The 17,271-nt window shown below is 43.7% G+C and overlaps 1 protein-coding gene across 1 annotated transcript in view; it reads right to left on the bottom strand.

The window, feature by feature from the left end:
• Positions 1–17,271, bottom strand: part of LOC107109814 (TBC domain-containing protein kinase-like protein) — a 45,510-nt gene that overhangs the window by 16,765 nt on the left and 11,474 nt on the right. The window contains exons 3-4 of the mRNA XM_015410518.1: positions 13,408–13,583; positions 8,650–8,809 (exon numbers count right to left, since the gene is read on the bottom strand). Coding sequence (XP_015266004.1) covers positions 8,650–8,809; positions 13,408–13,583 — 336 coding nt within the window. The remainder of the gene's footprint in view (positions 1–8,649; positions 8,810–13,407; positions 13,584–17,271) is intronic.

Raw genomic sequence — 17,271 nt, forward strand, 5'->3', positions numbered from 1 at the left:
CACCAGAGGTAAGTCCCAGGCCGGCGTGGGGCCGTGTGATGAAGAGGTGGGGTAGACCTTTTAAGAACTTTTTGGTCTGAGAGTGGGAGAAAACAGAATGACCATCGATGGGTGGATGATTAGCCGAAATGGCAGCTAAGTACACCTTCAAGGAAGCACAGTTAAGGCCCAAGTCCAAACGGGACAACAAAAAACCAAAGATCGCCATCAGGCCCGATGGGGGTGGTGGTAATCCTGACAAAGTCAGGTAGGACAGGAATTTCTTCCACTTCCCATCATAAGACGTTCGAGGAGATGATTTATGACAGTTCAATAGGACATGCTCTATCCTGTCTCTAACTGTCAAAAGAGGATTCTCCAAGCTGTGAGCTTGAGACGCTGCACATCGTGATGCAGTATCTGTCCCTTCCCTGCAAGGAGGCGATCCGCAGCTGGGGGGAAGTGGATGAAGGAGCCCTTGGATAGATGAAGCAGAAGGGAGAACTAGTGTTGCCGGGGCCACCAGGGAGTGACCAGAAGACAACGTGGTTTCTCCTGCATCACCTTGACGAGTACTCTGGAGATCAGAGGAATCAGAGGAAAAAGGAACACGTACAGGTGTGACCACGGGATGAGGAGATAGCGGATCGGTCCCCGCTCTGAAGCAGAACAGACATCATTTCCTGTTCTGGCATGTTGCGAACACGTCCACCTCTGGACGGCCCCAGAGATGAAAAATCGGTTGGAGGTAGCTCCAGTTGAGCTCCCACTCATGGCCCAACACGCCTCCTCTGCTCAGGAAGTCCGCTTGTACATTCAGAGTTCCCGGAAGATGGCTGGCTCTCAGGAACGTGCTCCACGACTGACATTCATCCCATATGTACAGGGCCAGCCGGCACAGTGCTCTGGAAATCGTGCCTCCCTGCCTGTTGATATAACACAGGGCTGTGGTGTTGTTGGTGAGGACAGTGACCACCTGTAGGGCCACCAGGTGTCAGAAAGATCTGAGTGCGTACTGCACGGTCAGCAACTCCAGGAAATTGATGTGATGGTGGGCTACATGGGACTCCCATTGAGCCCCAATGCAAAGCCCCTTGAGATGTGCACCCAAGCCCCACAGAGACGCGTCTGTTGTCAACGTCATTGTAGAAGTGGGTGGGTGGAACAGCGCTCCTGCCAAGATATTCAAAGGGTCTGTCCACCCACGTAGGGAACAATACCTTCAGTGGGAGGACAAGTCGAAGGGACTGAGGTTGTTGTGGATGAAATTTCCGGATGAACTACAGTTGCAGTGGCTGCATGTGGAGTCTGGCAAAGAGAATCACAGTGGTGGTGGCCACCATCAAGCTCAATAACCATTGAATTTGTTTTGCAGTGCCACTTCCCGTCCTGTGGAAGAGGTCCGCTAAATCGACAATGTCCCGTGCTTGCTGAGGAGGAAGAAATGCCTTGCACAGTAGAGAGTCCAGAATCGCCTCTATAAATTGCACCTGCGTGGCGGAGAGGAGCATTGACTTTTTTAGGTTTACCTTGAGGCCCAGAGATTCCAGGGTGGTCAAGATCAGTTCAATGTGGTTGAGTAGGGATGTCTTGGAGTCCGCTACCAGCAACCAATCGTCGATGTATGGAAAAATTTGAATGCCCTTCAAACAGAGGTATGCTACGATAACAACCATCACCTCGTGAAAACCCTTGGGGCTGTGGATAGCCCAAAAGGGAGGGCTTTGTACTGGAAATGTCTGTTTCCTACTGCAAAACGGAGGAACATACGGTGGGAAGGGTGAATGGAGACATGGAAATAAGCATCCTTGAGGTCCAACGTCACCATCCACACCCCTCGATTCAGGAGTGGAAGAATGGTTGATAATGTCGTCATCCTGAATTTTTTGTATATGATGAAATAGTTCAAGTTTCTGAGGTCCATTATGGGACAGAGGCCTCCGTCCTTCTTCGGAACCATGAAGTAGCGAGAATAAAACCCCTCTTGGTGTTGAGTTACAGGCACTGGTTCTATGGCATCCTTTTGAAGAAGGGTTTGCACTTCCGCCAGTAGAACGTCTGAAGTAGGAATTACAATGAAATGAGCAGTCGAAGGAAGTTGGGAAAACTCTATAAGGTACCCATCCTCGATAATTGAAAGGACCACCGGTCTGACGTTATAAGTTTCCAGACGGACAGAAACGGAGACAGGCGGTTGTGAGACACCTGGAAGACGCTGACGTCAAAGATTCTGCTTAGAAACCTTAGGAGCTTTTGCTCTGGATAGGGAAGCAGGTGAAAACTGAGGCTTTCTCCCATAAGGTCAAGAAGAGCTGCCAGGGGAACATTGCCAGTGTGGCTCAGGAGAGGATTTTGATGAGGATCTACGGGACCACTGCTTGGTCCAAGTCTTCCCCTTAGTATATTTAGCACCTGAAGTGACTCTCAGGTTATGAGATGTTTTGATGCTTTTATCGAGCTCTTGAAGCACGGTATCGGTAGTAGAGTTAAAAAGTCCAGCACCTCAAAGGGAAGATCCTCAACAACAGTCTTGGTGTCTGGCTGCAATGCCAAGGAGCGCAGCCATGCATGCTGCCACAGGGCAACCGAGGAAGTGAGGGTCTTTGCCGCGATGTCTAACATATGCTTGGAAGCATTGAGTTGGTGTTTCGCCAGAAGGATGCCTTCCTTCTGGATACGTCTGGCTTGGAGATTGATAACATCTGGGAGAGCAGCGATAAACTCTGACATCTGCTCCCATAAGGCATACTAATATCAGCCCATACAGGCAGCATAATTGGAGGTGTAGAACTTTCTGCTGTGTAGAACTTTCTGCTGAAGGAGTCAAGTTTCCTACCTTCCCTATCGAAAGGGGAAAAATGGCTGCGTTTGCCTTTAGCAGAAGAAGTCACCACAATGGAATTCTATTTCGGGTGGATGAAAAAGAACTCTGCGTCCCGTCTCTTGCACCTTTTACATATGCTCCATCCATTTGCTGGAAATAGGGATGGACGAAGGATGAGCCCAGGGAGCCTTCGTGGTCTGTAGCAAGACCGAAGTCATGAAGAGATGCACCTTGTAGCTGCCCACGGCCAAGTAAATCAAACGAAGCGGTTCTGGACAACGTCGCTACCTCAGCTTGGTGAGAAGTCGACAGAGTTTTGCCAAGAGAGCCTTTCTTGTGCTTCTTACACTTGATAGGCCGATCGTCCTTGCTCCCTTATGTTTTTTTAAAGGAGTATGGGCTTCTGACTGCAATGCCGGAATCGAGCGTTTCAGTTCCGATCGGTCAGCATCAACTTGAGCCAGTGTCGAAGACAGAGTGGCCATCGACTCTGATGCAGGTGCCGACATGGAGGTGTGGCCAGAAGAGTCCTGCGATGACGCCATCGGAGAGAGCGTGAGTTCCAACAGTGCGACTCGGAGTCTAGCTGTCCGATTCTTTCTTGTCTGCTTGGAGAACTTGGAACAGTGGGCGCAGGAGTCCACTCGGTGCGATTCCCCCAGGCACAAAAGGCAAAGTGAGTGTCCGTCAGGGGGGGCGATTTTGTTACCACACTTCCAGCACCATCAAAAGAAAGCCCATCGTTTCGCCATAGGCCGGAGGAAGGGGAAAAGATCTCCATCAGAGCAGAGATAAATCCAAAGAAACACTAACTATAAACTACTTTCCTAACTATAGAAAAACCAGAAAAGGGGCCAAAGGCCAAAATTGCTACCGACTGAGGCGGAGAAGATCCTACTAGCGCGGCAGTCAGAAGAGAACTGGCGTGATCATCGTGCCCCTCCCCTAGTCATGCGCAGTGGAGCCCAGCATGTGACTGGGGAGCGGGCGCGAAAATCTCTTTTGCTTTCCATTATACCGATCGGGGTCGGTGCAGGCGCACTATATCCCAGAGGTGTGATGCACAGAGACCACAAAGAAAATCAATGTAAGCTGCTTTGTGGGGACTTGGGCACAGTCCTACCATTGTGTTTGGGTCCCCACTGGGGAGAAAGGCTGTATATGATTGAAGTAAGTAAACATCACCCATGTTGAAGTGTGGAGCTACCCTTCAAAATACTGACCAAAGCCACTTGGGCACAGTCCTACCATTGTGCAAGGTCCTCAGCTACTGTAAAATCTGAAAAACATCCATCTTATGGTTCTCTGCAGTACTGCAACACATGGAGTAGCACATGGAGGCTGTATTTTCAGGGCTTTGTAAATCTGACAGTACATTTGTCTGGGTCATAAGAGGTTTCTATCTTTACAGAAAGCCTTTAGTTCTTCTGTGATTGCAGTTGTAAAAGCCAGTTGATGAATATTAAAGCAAATAAATTGCTCATCAACGTGCTGTAGTGTTACTGAAAAGAACTGCTCCATTTTAACTGATTTTTAAAAAATTTAGTCAACAGTGTCAAACAGTAAAAGTTCTCTGATAAATGAGACTGGAAACATTCAAAATGTTTCTTAGACATGGTCTGATGCTTAAAGCAGTACCTGCACTACTAAGGCAAAGAGTAAGGAACAACAACAGTACGCACTTTTCTGCTCACTCAAGTACAAGGAAAAATTCCTTACATACTCAATGGATAAGGAATGTACACTTTTCACTCCATAATTTCAAGTACAAACTGACAGGTTTAAGGGCCCAACACACAAGAAGTTTAAAGATCCCATTAATCTACATCTACACAGATGGAAAATATGATAAGAGATAAGGCCAGGAAAATCAGCAGATGCCAAGAGAACATTCCCAAGTTAACGACTCCAAGCGCAGCCACATTTACAGAACTCTTGTGATGCTACCCCCACCCCAATGAGGATGTGTTAAGTATCTTTGGAAAGTAATGTTCATAGGAATGTGGCATCCCTTTTTCTGCTGCATCCCTTAATTGACTGGGATAAAGGGCCCCCTGGTCACTAGCTGACTCTTGTCTCAAGACAACAGAGGTAGGAAAGCTGTATCCTGACGTCCTTTCACCCAGCTTCCATTTGAGAGGACAGTCAGCTCCAGTCCACAGCTGGGAAAAAGCAACCCTTCCCCTCCACATTTCATCTCAGCTGTCTGTGGCTGCGTTCATTAAAAATGAAATGCCATGAAATTGTTGCATGTGTTTTCTATGTAAGGCTATCAGGCACCACGGTTCAGTTATTCAAGTGACTCTCCACTGAAAGAGTGCTGCAATACTAATTTATTGCGAACCAAGTAATTTTCCTTTCACTGTCAAGCCAAAGGAACAATTCTCACAGGGAAGGGTCACCATGCATATTTGGGAATGTGCTTCACAAGAGAGACATTTATTTAAGCCAAGAATGTGTTACGTTGAGGGGTAGCTGAATTTAATCTTGCTTTATGCTGTTTAGAAGGCCAACAAAAGTTTGTGTGAAACTCACAATTGCCCTCTTTTGTTTAGAGAGGATTACCCGTTCCTCTTACAGCTAACTTCTGCCATACATTTGAAAGAACCATGATGCTATGGCAACCAATGTGTGTATAGTATTTGATAAATGTGCTAGATAAGGAGAGGGTCCCATGTCAGCTACTTTTACAGGCCAAAATAAATTGGTATGATGATCAAAACTTCATTCACCATAACCACAGACAGCTATAAAAATAAGGTAGGAGACATTCATTTAGTTTTGTAACCACTTTTCTGGCTTGAACTTTCTACATTCTGTCGAAGAAAACATTTTCCCAGAGTATGGGACAAAAGAATGGATCATTATTATTGTCACCATGATTACAGATATTGTATTAGATCATGTCTTCATGCTAAGAAGGCTGCTTCTGTGCTGCGTTTCTGTGATTCAATATCATAAAAAATCAGCGTACACATTTGACCTCACTACCAGAAATACGAAAGAGCCTTCAGAATAAGCTCAATTAGCAAGTACAACATGGATTCAGTGGTGTGGTCAGTTCCAAGAACATTATTCGCTAACACATCAGCTTTGCAGTTTCAAAGGCAGAGCTGTCACTGTGTTCTCTGACCTCAGACCAAACTTCCTGCTGTTTTCTAGCTTGATGACCAGGCTGGAAAGCCATTTTCACATGTGGGATGGCTCTAAGCTGCTGCACCAATAAATATGAAGGACTTGCAGGATGATCCCTCCCAATAGGAGCTCATGTGGCAATGGCTCTTCTCACAACACAGACTCCTAAGCAATCCCCTTGCTCTTGAGAATATGATCTGCTATGGCCTGGGCCTTTTTTGGTCTGCCACCTCACTGTTGTGGAAGAGTTACCTGGAAAGGGTGAGGCAGGTGTCCTTGGGGCCTTCCAGTAAGGCTGCGAAGAGGAGCTATTTAAGAGAGCTTAGAGGGTAGCCTGAAGGTTATAGACATGGGCTATGGCTTATTTGTTTTCAGGATTTTAACAGGTGCTTATTTTTATATTATTATCATCTGCCTCAGGTCCAGACTGTTCTGAAAGAACAGTGGGGTAAACAAATAAACAACATGGAGCTGCTACTAAGATAGCTCTGACCTTAAGAAAAAGGTGGAATGGTACCTTGTGGCTATCAATTACATGTCTCAATAATCACTAGTGCTTTTAGATACCCTCAGATTAGTGTGAAATCTCACCTTAGCTCTGCTGTACACAGGTAGCATAAAACACAAATGAAGTAAAACTGGGAAGTATTTCAATATTATGGCTAAAACATCTTTAAAAATGTAAATGGAGGGTTGGTAGCACTTTAGTCTGGCACAAGGAGCCTTTTGCTTTTGTTTGAGGCTCTTCCACTGGTGGAGGGCTTCTTGCATTAACAAAAGGCTCCTTGCACTGGAATGGTAGTGGAATGGTAAGAAGAAGAGGAATAAGAGATTGGATTTATACCCCACCCTTCACTACACAAATCCCTTTCCCTTCCCCTCCCCACTACAGACACCCTGTGAGGTAGGTGGGGTTGAAATAGCTCTCCCAAGAACTGCCCTTGAGAGAACAGCTCTGAAAGAGCTTATGACTGACCCAAGGTCACACCAGCAGCTGCATGTGAAGGAGTGGGGAATCAGACCTGTGCCATAACCCATGTACACAGAGGCATGCATTCTCTCTCTAGAAATCTTCTTCTTAATTATTGTTTTTATGTCAAAACTCATAAACAGCAAGTCATCACACATTAAAAGGGGAAGCCTAAGGTTTAGTACCTAAGTTATGTGATTTTACTGCACCCGCCAAAATTTTAGCCACATGCAACATTACTTGTTTGTGTCTAGAAATCTTAAAATACAAAAACAAAACATATTTTTTCCAAGTGGCTTACAATTCTTTTAAGATTATCTAGTCATTGTACATGTGTTGCGAGCAACCAAGTGTGATGTTCTTCTTTATAAGCTGTTAAAATCAACTGGATGTTCCAAAACGACCACATGGTTCATACTGAAAATCTATGATTCAGAAATTTAGAACAGGTACGTATCCCATTTAGTATATGCACTTTATTGCCAATTCTATAAGCATCTTAAAACAATCTCGTAGTTTAAGCAAGAAAAAAAATCACAAAAAATTTTAAACTACAGTATTTTCCCAGCATCAATCTTTTTTCAGAATCAAACAATAACATTTTTAAATGCAGTTAAGCTTTTTGAAAAGACCTGCAAAAGCTTTTGCGTGGTCTGCAGAGTAAAGTAAAAAGTATATTTAATTTCAACATGAATCATACACATCATCTGTTTTCCAGATAATCAGTAATCAGAGTTCTTTTGGTCTTAACAGAAAGTAAAAATATGCCCCTTCAAAGAACAAAAGAGTACAAAAGTAAGCAGGAACAAATAAAAGATGACAACAATAACATATCCAAAATCTAGCTATGTACTTGGTGGCAACACCTATAAAAACCTATGTAGGTGGTGAACAATAGCAATGCATCATTAGTTCACCCATAGAAGAAGAAGAAGAGATTGGATTTATACCCCGCCCTTCACTCGGAGTCTCAGAGCAGCTTACAAACTCCTTTCCCTTCCCCTTCCCACAACAGACACCCTGTGAGGTGGGTGGGGCTGAGAGAACTCTGACACAAACTGCTCTTTTTCAAGGACAGCTGTGCCAGAGCTTGTGACTGACCCAAGGTCACATCAGCAGGTGCAAGTGGAGGAGTGGGGAATCAAACCCGGTTCTCCCAGATCAGAGTCCGCGCACTTAACCACGGAGGACTTTGTGTCATAAACAGTGGAGGACTTTGTGTCATAAACATGTCTTAAAACGTGGGGATTGCTATTGTGCAGGATATGAACAGACAAGATACTGTCTGAACAGCTTGATGAAAAAATTGACACCATTAATACCTCAGGAACTTTGTATGGCTATTTAATATCAAGTATAAGTCATCAGAAGGTCATATTAAATAACTGTCCCTATTGGGCAGCTATTTAATATCAAGTATAAGTCATCAGTAGGTCATATAAATAAATAAATATTAAATAACTGTCCCTATTGGGTAGATTCACTTTGAGAGAGTGAGAGATTTCATTAACAGCACTTGAAACAAAATATGAATTACTTTCACAACACATTTTTTCTGTTGCCCTTTTAAGTGTAAACATCACACAAAGTTGCTTTTTGGATATATTAGAACATATCGATACCTTCAAGTTTCATTTAAGCTCATGTCATGTAGCATTTTCTCCTGAGAAAAACCCATGTAGGCTGCTTACAGGCTGTTGCGGATAACCATCTTGGACAACATTTTACATGCACAACTTACCAAGGCTGCGTTCTTCGCCACATTTCCAACAACTACAACAACTCTTCCTTTAAAGCTCTGAAGTGTGGCTGTAGCAGGGCACTGGATGAAATCCCCTTCTGCAGTGAATGCTGATCCAAATGGAATATTGATGCTGCCTGATATATGCCCTCGATTAAAACTGGACAAGAAGAGTTAAGGGAATTAATGAGGAGAAGGGAAGACAAACTGTGGCTGTATAGAGGCAACCAGAATTGCACAGAGTTCCTGGATGCTACCACAGTGCAAATAAACACCAGGACAAAGACAACCATTATATTAAAATAGGAATAGGCAACAGGAGGCCAAATCCAGTCCCCCAAAGGCTTCACATCATGCCTTCAGCATGCCCTCCGCCAAAGCATAACTATTTTCTAGCCGCTTTCATCCAAGCTTAGATATAACACAGAAAGCCTGTTTAACAACATGTTCCCCAAACTGAATGGAATATTCCAATAAACAAATAAGCTTTGCTCAGTGGTGTGGTAGAATGGGGTAGGATCCAACTCAGTGTGTCAATGAGTAGCTCATGATCTGAACCACAGTCAGCTCCAGGTCTTGTTTTTACTGACTGGATAGAGCTTCTCCATCTTTGACTGCAAATTATATAGTCAATCTGATTTCGGTGTTGCCCATCTGGTGATGTCCATGTGTAGAGTCGCCTCTTAGGTTGTTGGAAAAGGGTGTTCGCTATGACCAGTGTGTTCTCTTGACAAAACTCTGTTAACCTTTGCCCTGCTTCATTTTGCTTTCCAAGGCCAAACTTGTCTGTTATTCCAGTTACCTTTTGACTTCCTACTTTAGCATTCCAGTCCCCTATGATGATGAGGACATCATTTTTTGGTGTTAGTTCTAGGAGGTGTTGTAGGTCTTCATAGAACCGGTCCACTTCAGCCTCTTCTGCATCAGTGGTTGGGGCATAGACTTGGATTACTGTGATGTTGAATGGTTTGCCTTGGAATCGGACAGAAATCATTCTGTCATTTTTGAGATTGTATCCCAGTACTGCCTTTTGCACTCTCTTGTTGACTATAAAGGCCACACCATTTTTTCTACGAGATTCCTGGCCACAGTAGTAGATATAATGGTCTTCTGAGTTAAATTCGCCCATTCCTGTCCACTTTAGTTCACTGATTCCTAGGATATCGATGTTCAGTCTTGCCATCTCATTTTTGACCACGTCAAGCTTACCTTGATTCATAGATCTTACATTCCAGGTTCCTATGCAGTATTGTTCTTTGCAGCATCGGACTTTCCTTTCACCATCAGACACATCCACAACTGAGCGTCCTTTCGGCTTTGGCCCAGCCGCTTCACTCTTTCTGGGGTTACTTGTACTTGTCCTCTGCTCTTCCTCAGTAGCATATTGGACACCTTCCGACCTGAGGGGCTCATCTTCCGGCGTCATATCTTTTAGCCTTTTGATACTGTCCATGGGGTTTTCTTGGCAAACATACTGGAGTGGGTTGCCATTTCCTTCTCCAGGTGGATCACGCTTGGTCTGAGTTCTCTGCTGTGGCCTGTCCGTCTTGGAAATAACGTCAGGGAAAGTTTTACAGATTCACAAGCAACTGACCCATCTCCATCATTACCACAGTCCTTTCATTTCTAAGCCACGACAAGGCAGTGATCCATGATCCTTTCATTTCTTACTGGAAGGGGTAGTTCTCACTCATACCACAAAACGTACAGAATCAATGAATTTCCTTCCTCATAAATATTTCAGTACAAGATAATTGTAAAAGACAGAGACTCCTTCATGACAACAGCACAAACGACTTAAACTTTAAGACAGGGCAAATATATTTACTTTTGGCTAAAGCGACAACAGAGAGCCACGCACACTTTCAGTGTCTTCCCTAATCTTAAATGACCATCTCACCCATTCCAGCACTAAGATGATTATAGGAGCCAGAGATTTTATGCAGGGGATTTAAAGGACCATAAAGTATTCAGCCGAGAACTTCTTGAAAGGAACGGAACGCTGCCAGCATTATTGTAACATACCTAGCGAAATGAGTCTTAGGCAAAACTGCTGCCTCTCTTTTGCAACCACAGACGTCACTTAGACATGAGCTTTTTCAAAGAAAGGCCCAGACAACATTATCTTTTTACCAGGAAGTTCGCCCTTATAAAACTGTTGGGTGGGGGGAGGCCACCAGAGCTTAAACTGACAACACGTAGCAGATTGAATTTCAGTAAATCCAGTTTACATGGAAACCACCACTGCAAGAAGAAAAAAACAAAAACAAAAAACACCTGCTGTGCATGTTTTCTATCAAACTTTGTTAAATGCCATCTACCTTTTCTTCCTATATTGCTTGGAAGGAGTTCAGGCAAGAGTATGGAAGATAATGATCGGGAATTAAAATGGGCACAGAGTAGGATTCCATGCCATTGTTTCTATTACTGGCGGCGCCTTTCTCTTGTGCTTGAATATTTCATTATAGTGTACCCAGAGATATACAGTGTCCCATAAAGAGTATCAGTTGCTTAATGCTGTACATCAGTCGCATGATAGAACTCCGTCAACTACAATAGTTTCTTAGTTACTCCAAATGAGGGCCATTTATTTTGGCTGCACTTCATTGCACTATATCATCAGTACTTGCAAGTAAATGCTTTTATTGAGCTTTTTGGTATCGCTCTGGCATTTAATATGTGGGATTTCGGAAAACAGATCCATTTTCTGCCTGTGATGCAGTTCCACACTTTAAACCTTTATGACAGAGCAGGCTACAGATGTAAATAAAGAAAAAGATGTACCACTTTGCCTCTTTTGAAGTAGTTCCCGTGTATTTTACACTACCCTCTTTCCTCTTAAATCTATTAAACTCCATTTTTAGTCTATCAAGCCATGTGGTGAAGTACTTATTAGCTTTCCAACTCTTTGCACTCTGAAAACCTGAATTACGTTAATTATGATGATAAAGCGTTATTACTATCACAGCCACTCACACTTCTGCTGGCCTTTAAACATGTCAGGGAACACGAAGGACAAAAGAAACAGACTTTGCTATGAATTGATCTAGTTTAAAAATTAAACAAGTTTCAGGAGAAAACGCCTCAGAAGACTAAACAATGAAGAGCCAAATGATTCGGACACTGAAGCCCGTGACTGAGTGGAAACCTCAACTGATGCATGAAATTAATGAACATACAGAAGAAATAATTATACTTTCATGCTTCTTTGATCACCTTTGTTTTAGTTAGCCAGCGTAACTGCACTGAGGGTTGGGTTTTGGCACATGTCCTGACAGTTCTATTTTGCTTATATACAGTCGTGAGTTAGAACAGTCTTCCAGTTCTACCAAGCTACGTTTGGTCTTTCAAAAGTGTAAAAGATTAAACTGATCCATCTAACTAAAAACTAAACACTGTGCCTTTCTTAGATAAAACAGATCACCAGGAACGAGAAATTAACAAACTGCATACTTTTCAGACAAATCTACAGACTTTTTCAGACAAATGGAAGAAATTTAAAATAAAAACACATTAGCGATATGTGATGGGTGTACCTAAAACATCTTAAGCACACTATATGTTAAACTACTGTCAAAGTACGAGTAACATGCACTGCACATTATTATAAAAGTAACACAACAACCACAGCAATTGATGGGTTATACACCTGACAGCTAATCACTAATGTCATTTGCTTCCCAGCAAAGCAAGAGTTTCCCATTCTGCGGACAAGGAAATTTGTGACGATGGTATACTTTCCTTTGGTAACTCTGCAGATCCCAGTCTACCTATTTTATTCTACAGCTGTAAGGTAAGCAGCACAGAGATTATGGCCTCGGGTCTAAGGAGATATAATCTGTGACATTAATATTAATTTTTTTTATTTTAGATGATACATGTATTCATCCTTATAATAATTATATTATAAACGTTATTTAAGACAACATTTTTATGGACTAACTGGCCCACAGCCTTGACCACATGGAAGTTGTTTTTTATTTGGCCCTCTTGAAATCTGTCATCTTTCTATCTATAGCCTAGATATCACTCTGTTACTGGGTTTGCCTCTACCATGACTGCACCATTTACCCCACTGTAAATCAGTCCCCACAACTGCTATCTGCACTAGTAGAGGAAACGTATTTGTTTGTCCCGGGGAGCAATTTCCATTGGGAAAATGACACAGTGCTGGGTCCCAATCTAATCTTCTTCCCTCCCAGCTGCTATTTATAAGAAGTTTAAAGCAACTGGAGAGCGGTCGGGTTAGAACGGATAAAAGGAAGTACTTCTTCACCCAAAGAGTGATTAACACATGGAATTCACTGCCACAGGAAGTGGTGGGTGCTACAAGCATGGACGGCTTCAAAAGGGAATTAGATAAGCATATGGAGCAGAGGTCCATCAGTGGCTATTAGCCACAAGGTATAGCTAGGGGCTCTGGGGCAAGTGATGCTCTGTCTTCTTGGTGCTTGGGGGGGTCAACAGTGGGAGGGCTTCTAATGTCCTGGCCCCACTGCTGGACCTCCTGATGGCACTGGTATTTCTGGCCACTGTGTGACACAGAGTGTTGGACTGGATGGGCCTTTGGCCTGATCCAACATTGGCGTCTCTTATGTTCTTATCTGATTACGGATCTCCCGTGCCTCACCTAGTTGTACCTTCAGATCAGTCAGACTGTCCCCCCCCCCAGCCACTGCAGCACTTCCAGTTAAAAAGACTGGCAGAGCGATAATGGAAAAAAGATTAAGCTCTAGCTCTTTCAATTTAAAAGGATACTCCTCGCTGTTCCGAATGTCAACAATAAGCAGCTTTGGCTTGCTAGATTTTGTTTTCTTTGTCGGGGTCTTGAAATGGCTAGGTCCCGTCAAGTCACACAGGTCAATCAAATCTTCTGCCGAGATCCGTGGAGAAACTTCCGATTTCAGGTCATTCAACTTGATAGAGTCCCTAGACTGTTAAGGCAGATAGAGAAATAAAACCAAGGAAATAATGCACTGAGACAGCAAGCGTTATTTTGTAAGTGGTATGTGCTATGAAAAATAAGATGTAGATATTTACTGATGGAACACCTTTTCCCTAACAAACTCCCAAGCCATTTTATTTTCTGCTTCTCAGTTCTGCATACTGTTCTCTCAAGGAACTCTACTGACTAAACGGTACCTTGTATTCAAAACTTTTAATATTGTCTTAATTTCATTTTTAGAAGGACAGGCCATGCATCACTGTTCGTATGTGGCAATACAGCATCTCATTGCAAAAACACTACAATACAGAGATGAATGGAACAAATTGCTTATTATCCTGGGGTACATGACAGGGGACCTTCCAGTTTTGCCATTAATAAAACAGTTCACAGCTGATAAGGTCCACAAGTCAAAGCACAGTAAATCACCCATTATAGTACGCTGGAATTAATACTATAAATCACATCAAAAAGAGTGGCGAAAAAAGGGTAAGATGTAAGAGAAAGTAACAGGAGGGCAAACAAAACCAAGTCATACAGTCACCCAGGTTTCACCACATTTTGGTGTTGCTAAAGGGTGGAGTTATGCAGGAAATAGGATCTAGGAGTCTGTTATGCAGCTTGAAGGGAAACCATCTGCAGGCAGGCACAGAAGAAAGCTTATGTGAAGCTCAATCCTGGAAGCATTTACACTTCTTTAGGCCTCCTTTGTAGTATGGTGCCATTAGTCAGCTTGGTTAAGAGCAAAGGACTCTAATCTGGAGAACTGAGTTTGATTCCCCACTCCTCTACATGCAGGGTGACCTTGTATCAGTCACAGTCCTCTCAGAGGTGTTCTCTCAAGAGCAGTTCTCTCAGAGGTCTCTCAGCCCCACCTACCTCACAGGATGTCTGTTTTGGGGAGAGGAAGGATAGGAGATTGTAATCAGCTCTGAGACTCCGAGTGAAGGGCAGGGTATAAATCCAACTCTTCTTCTTCTAGTCAGTTTACTATCCAAGAGCATTCTGACAGGCCACATTTAACTGTGCTCTAATCACATCCAGACTATATTACTGTAATGTGCTCTACCTGAAGCTGCTTTAAAGACTATTTGGCAGCTTCAGTTGATATAAAAAGCTGAATTGCCTTGAGGGAATGAATTACGGAATACATATCTAATCTTAAAAGATCTACACAGGTTGCTGATTTGCTTCCAGGCCCCATTCAAAGCGCTGGTTATTACCTATAAAGCCGTAAGTAGCTTGGAACTAGGATACCTGGAAGATTGTTTGATCCCATATGAACTTGCCCGTCAAGACTCAGAAACTGTCTTTGACTGGCCTCACCTTACAGGGCAGCAGGGGTTATCAGAGACCAGCACCTTTCTGCTGAATCGACTCAATTATGGAGTCTTCTCCTCTCAGGATACGGACAAGAAGAGCCTGTTGAACTTTGTGCAAGGAGAAAACATTTTTGTTTCGCTAGCCTTGTAGTTAATAGCTTTAAATATTTCGTTTTTTCTTTCTCTTGCCCTCTACGCTGTATCCTTTTAAACTCTCTTTTAAAAATTATTTTATTCTGGCCTACCGTTTTATTCTTCCCTCTGGCCCATTCACGGTTTTTATTGACTTACAGTATTCTTAAAATTGCTTTATGTTTTTAAACTATTGTTTCAAAGCCACCTTGGAAGGCATGTGGGGAATAAAGCTCCTTTAAAAAATCCACTGGTTATGATTACTAGAGCCACGAGAATCTTAAAACAGTTTTAGCCCTGATCTTGGTGTATCTCAAAACACATTTCTTGACTTACTTTCCATGTAATCAAATAGTTGACATTAATTCACTTAGTAAAAAATAAAAGCATTCCACTTGAGGACACTGTTGTAGCGAGGTCAAAAAACGTCCTCCATCCTCTTGTTAGCCTAAATCTCAGTGACTGCGCTAAATGAAAGGTGCATATGCAAAATATCTCTGTACATCATGGCAAATGGAAAATATCACTCAGCACAGTGATAGTCATTTGGCTAGATTAGCGGTATTAGTCCACAAAATAGCACCAGTGTTTGGATCCTGGGGTGCTGCTATCTGCCTTAAGAGCTTCACATTATTGAAGTCAGCCCATCCTTCTACATATGGGGTACCACAGGGATCAGTACTTGGTCCAATGCTTTTCAACTTTTTTATTAATGATTTGGAATTGGGAGTAAGCAGTGAAGTGGCTAAATTTGCAGATGACACGAAGTTGTTCAGGGTGGTGAAAACCAGGGAGGATTGTGAGGTACTCCAAAGGGATCTGTTGAGGATGGGCGAGTGGGCGTCAATATGGCAAATGGGGTTCCATGTGGCCAAGTGTAAAGTGATGCACATTGGAGAAAAAAATCCTAACTATAAATACATGTTGATGGGGTCCGAACTGGCAGAGACTGACCAAAAGAGAGATCTTGGAGTCGTAGTAGATAACTCTATGAAAATGTTGCGACAGTGTGTGACCCGCCGCCGGCCTACCAAGGTACCCACCTGCGCATGCTGATGACGACAACAGCAGCAATGGCAGTAAGCCCTGCACAGCTCTGCCACAGTTCCTAGTGGTGAGTGCGTTCTCTGTGCATACACATGGAATGCTCCTTTACTTTTGGGGGGATTTAAGTACCCCAAATCGTTTTTTTATAGATTTCAGATTGTTCTGCACATCTGGGGATTGCCCCAAATGTGCAGGAAAATCTCCCTGCCCCCCAGGTGCCCCCGATGTGCGGATTTAGATATCCACACACGGGGGGGGGGGCACCTTGGCTATTAGATATATAGACAAGTGGAGACCCGCAAGAAACTTGCGGGATGGTTATCTCATTCATCACACCTTTGCTTCCTCTCCTCATTCCCTACCTTCCTCACTCTATTTCTCCCCTCTGCCCCCCTTTTCTTGACTTCCTCTCTCTGACCTGCCATCTTTCTCTTTGTTTTTTCTGCCTCCCCATTTCATCACTCTTTCTCTCTCTTTCTGCCCCCACCCCATCATTCTTTCTTTCTGCCCCATCACTCTCCCAGCCTCCTGCCTGCTTCCTCCCCCACTCCGCAGAGCAGCAGCAGTGGTGGCAGTGCTCCTCTCCCCCCCACAGCAGCAGTGGCAGCGGTCTGGGAATCACAACGGATCTCCCAGCTACAGAGATCAATTCAACTTAGGGCTGCCAGCTCCAGTTGGGAAATTCCTGGAGATTTGAGGGTGGAGTCTTGGGACAGTGAGGCTTGGGGTGGCAAGCAGCCTCAGCAGGGTATGATGCCATAGACTCAACCCTCCAAAACAGCCATTTTATCCAGGGGAACTGATCTCTGTCACCTGGACAATAGTTGTAATTCTGGGTGATTTCCAGTCCTCACCCGGAGGCTGGCAATGGTGGTTCTCATGGAGGAAATGGCTGGAGGGTGGAGTCTATGACATTACACCAGTCCAAAGTTCCTCCCCTCCTCAAATCCCACCCTCTCCAGGCTCCACCCCTCAAATGTCCAGGAATTTCTCAACCTGGAGTTGGCAACCCTATTTCCTTCCCACCCAACAGCCAACCTACCTTTATCTGCCTCTCTGTCTTCTGCTTTCCATCTCCACACCCCAGCCTCTACCTAGGAAAATTACAGTCTTTCTCCACAGTGGGGAGAAAGCAGCTTTCATTATTCCCTCCTCCTTTTTATCTGCAAAACAACC

This window comes from Gekko japonicus, unplaced genomic scaffold (assembly GCF_001447785.1).
Source record: "Gekko japonicus isolate JY-2015 unplaced genomic scaffold, Gekko_japonicus_V1.1 scaffold2595, whole genome shotgun sequence".
Lineage (NCBI taxonomy): Eukaryota > Metazoa > Chordata > Lepidosauria > Squamata > Gekkonidae > Gekko > Gekko japonicus.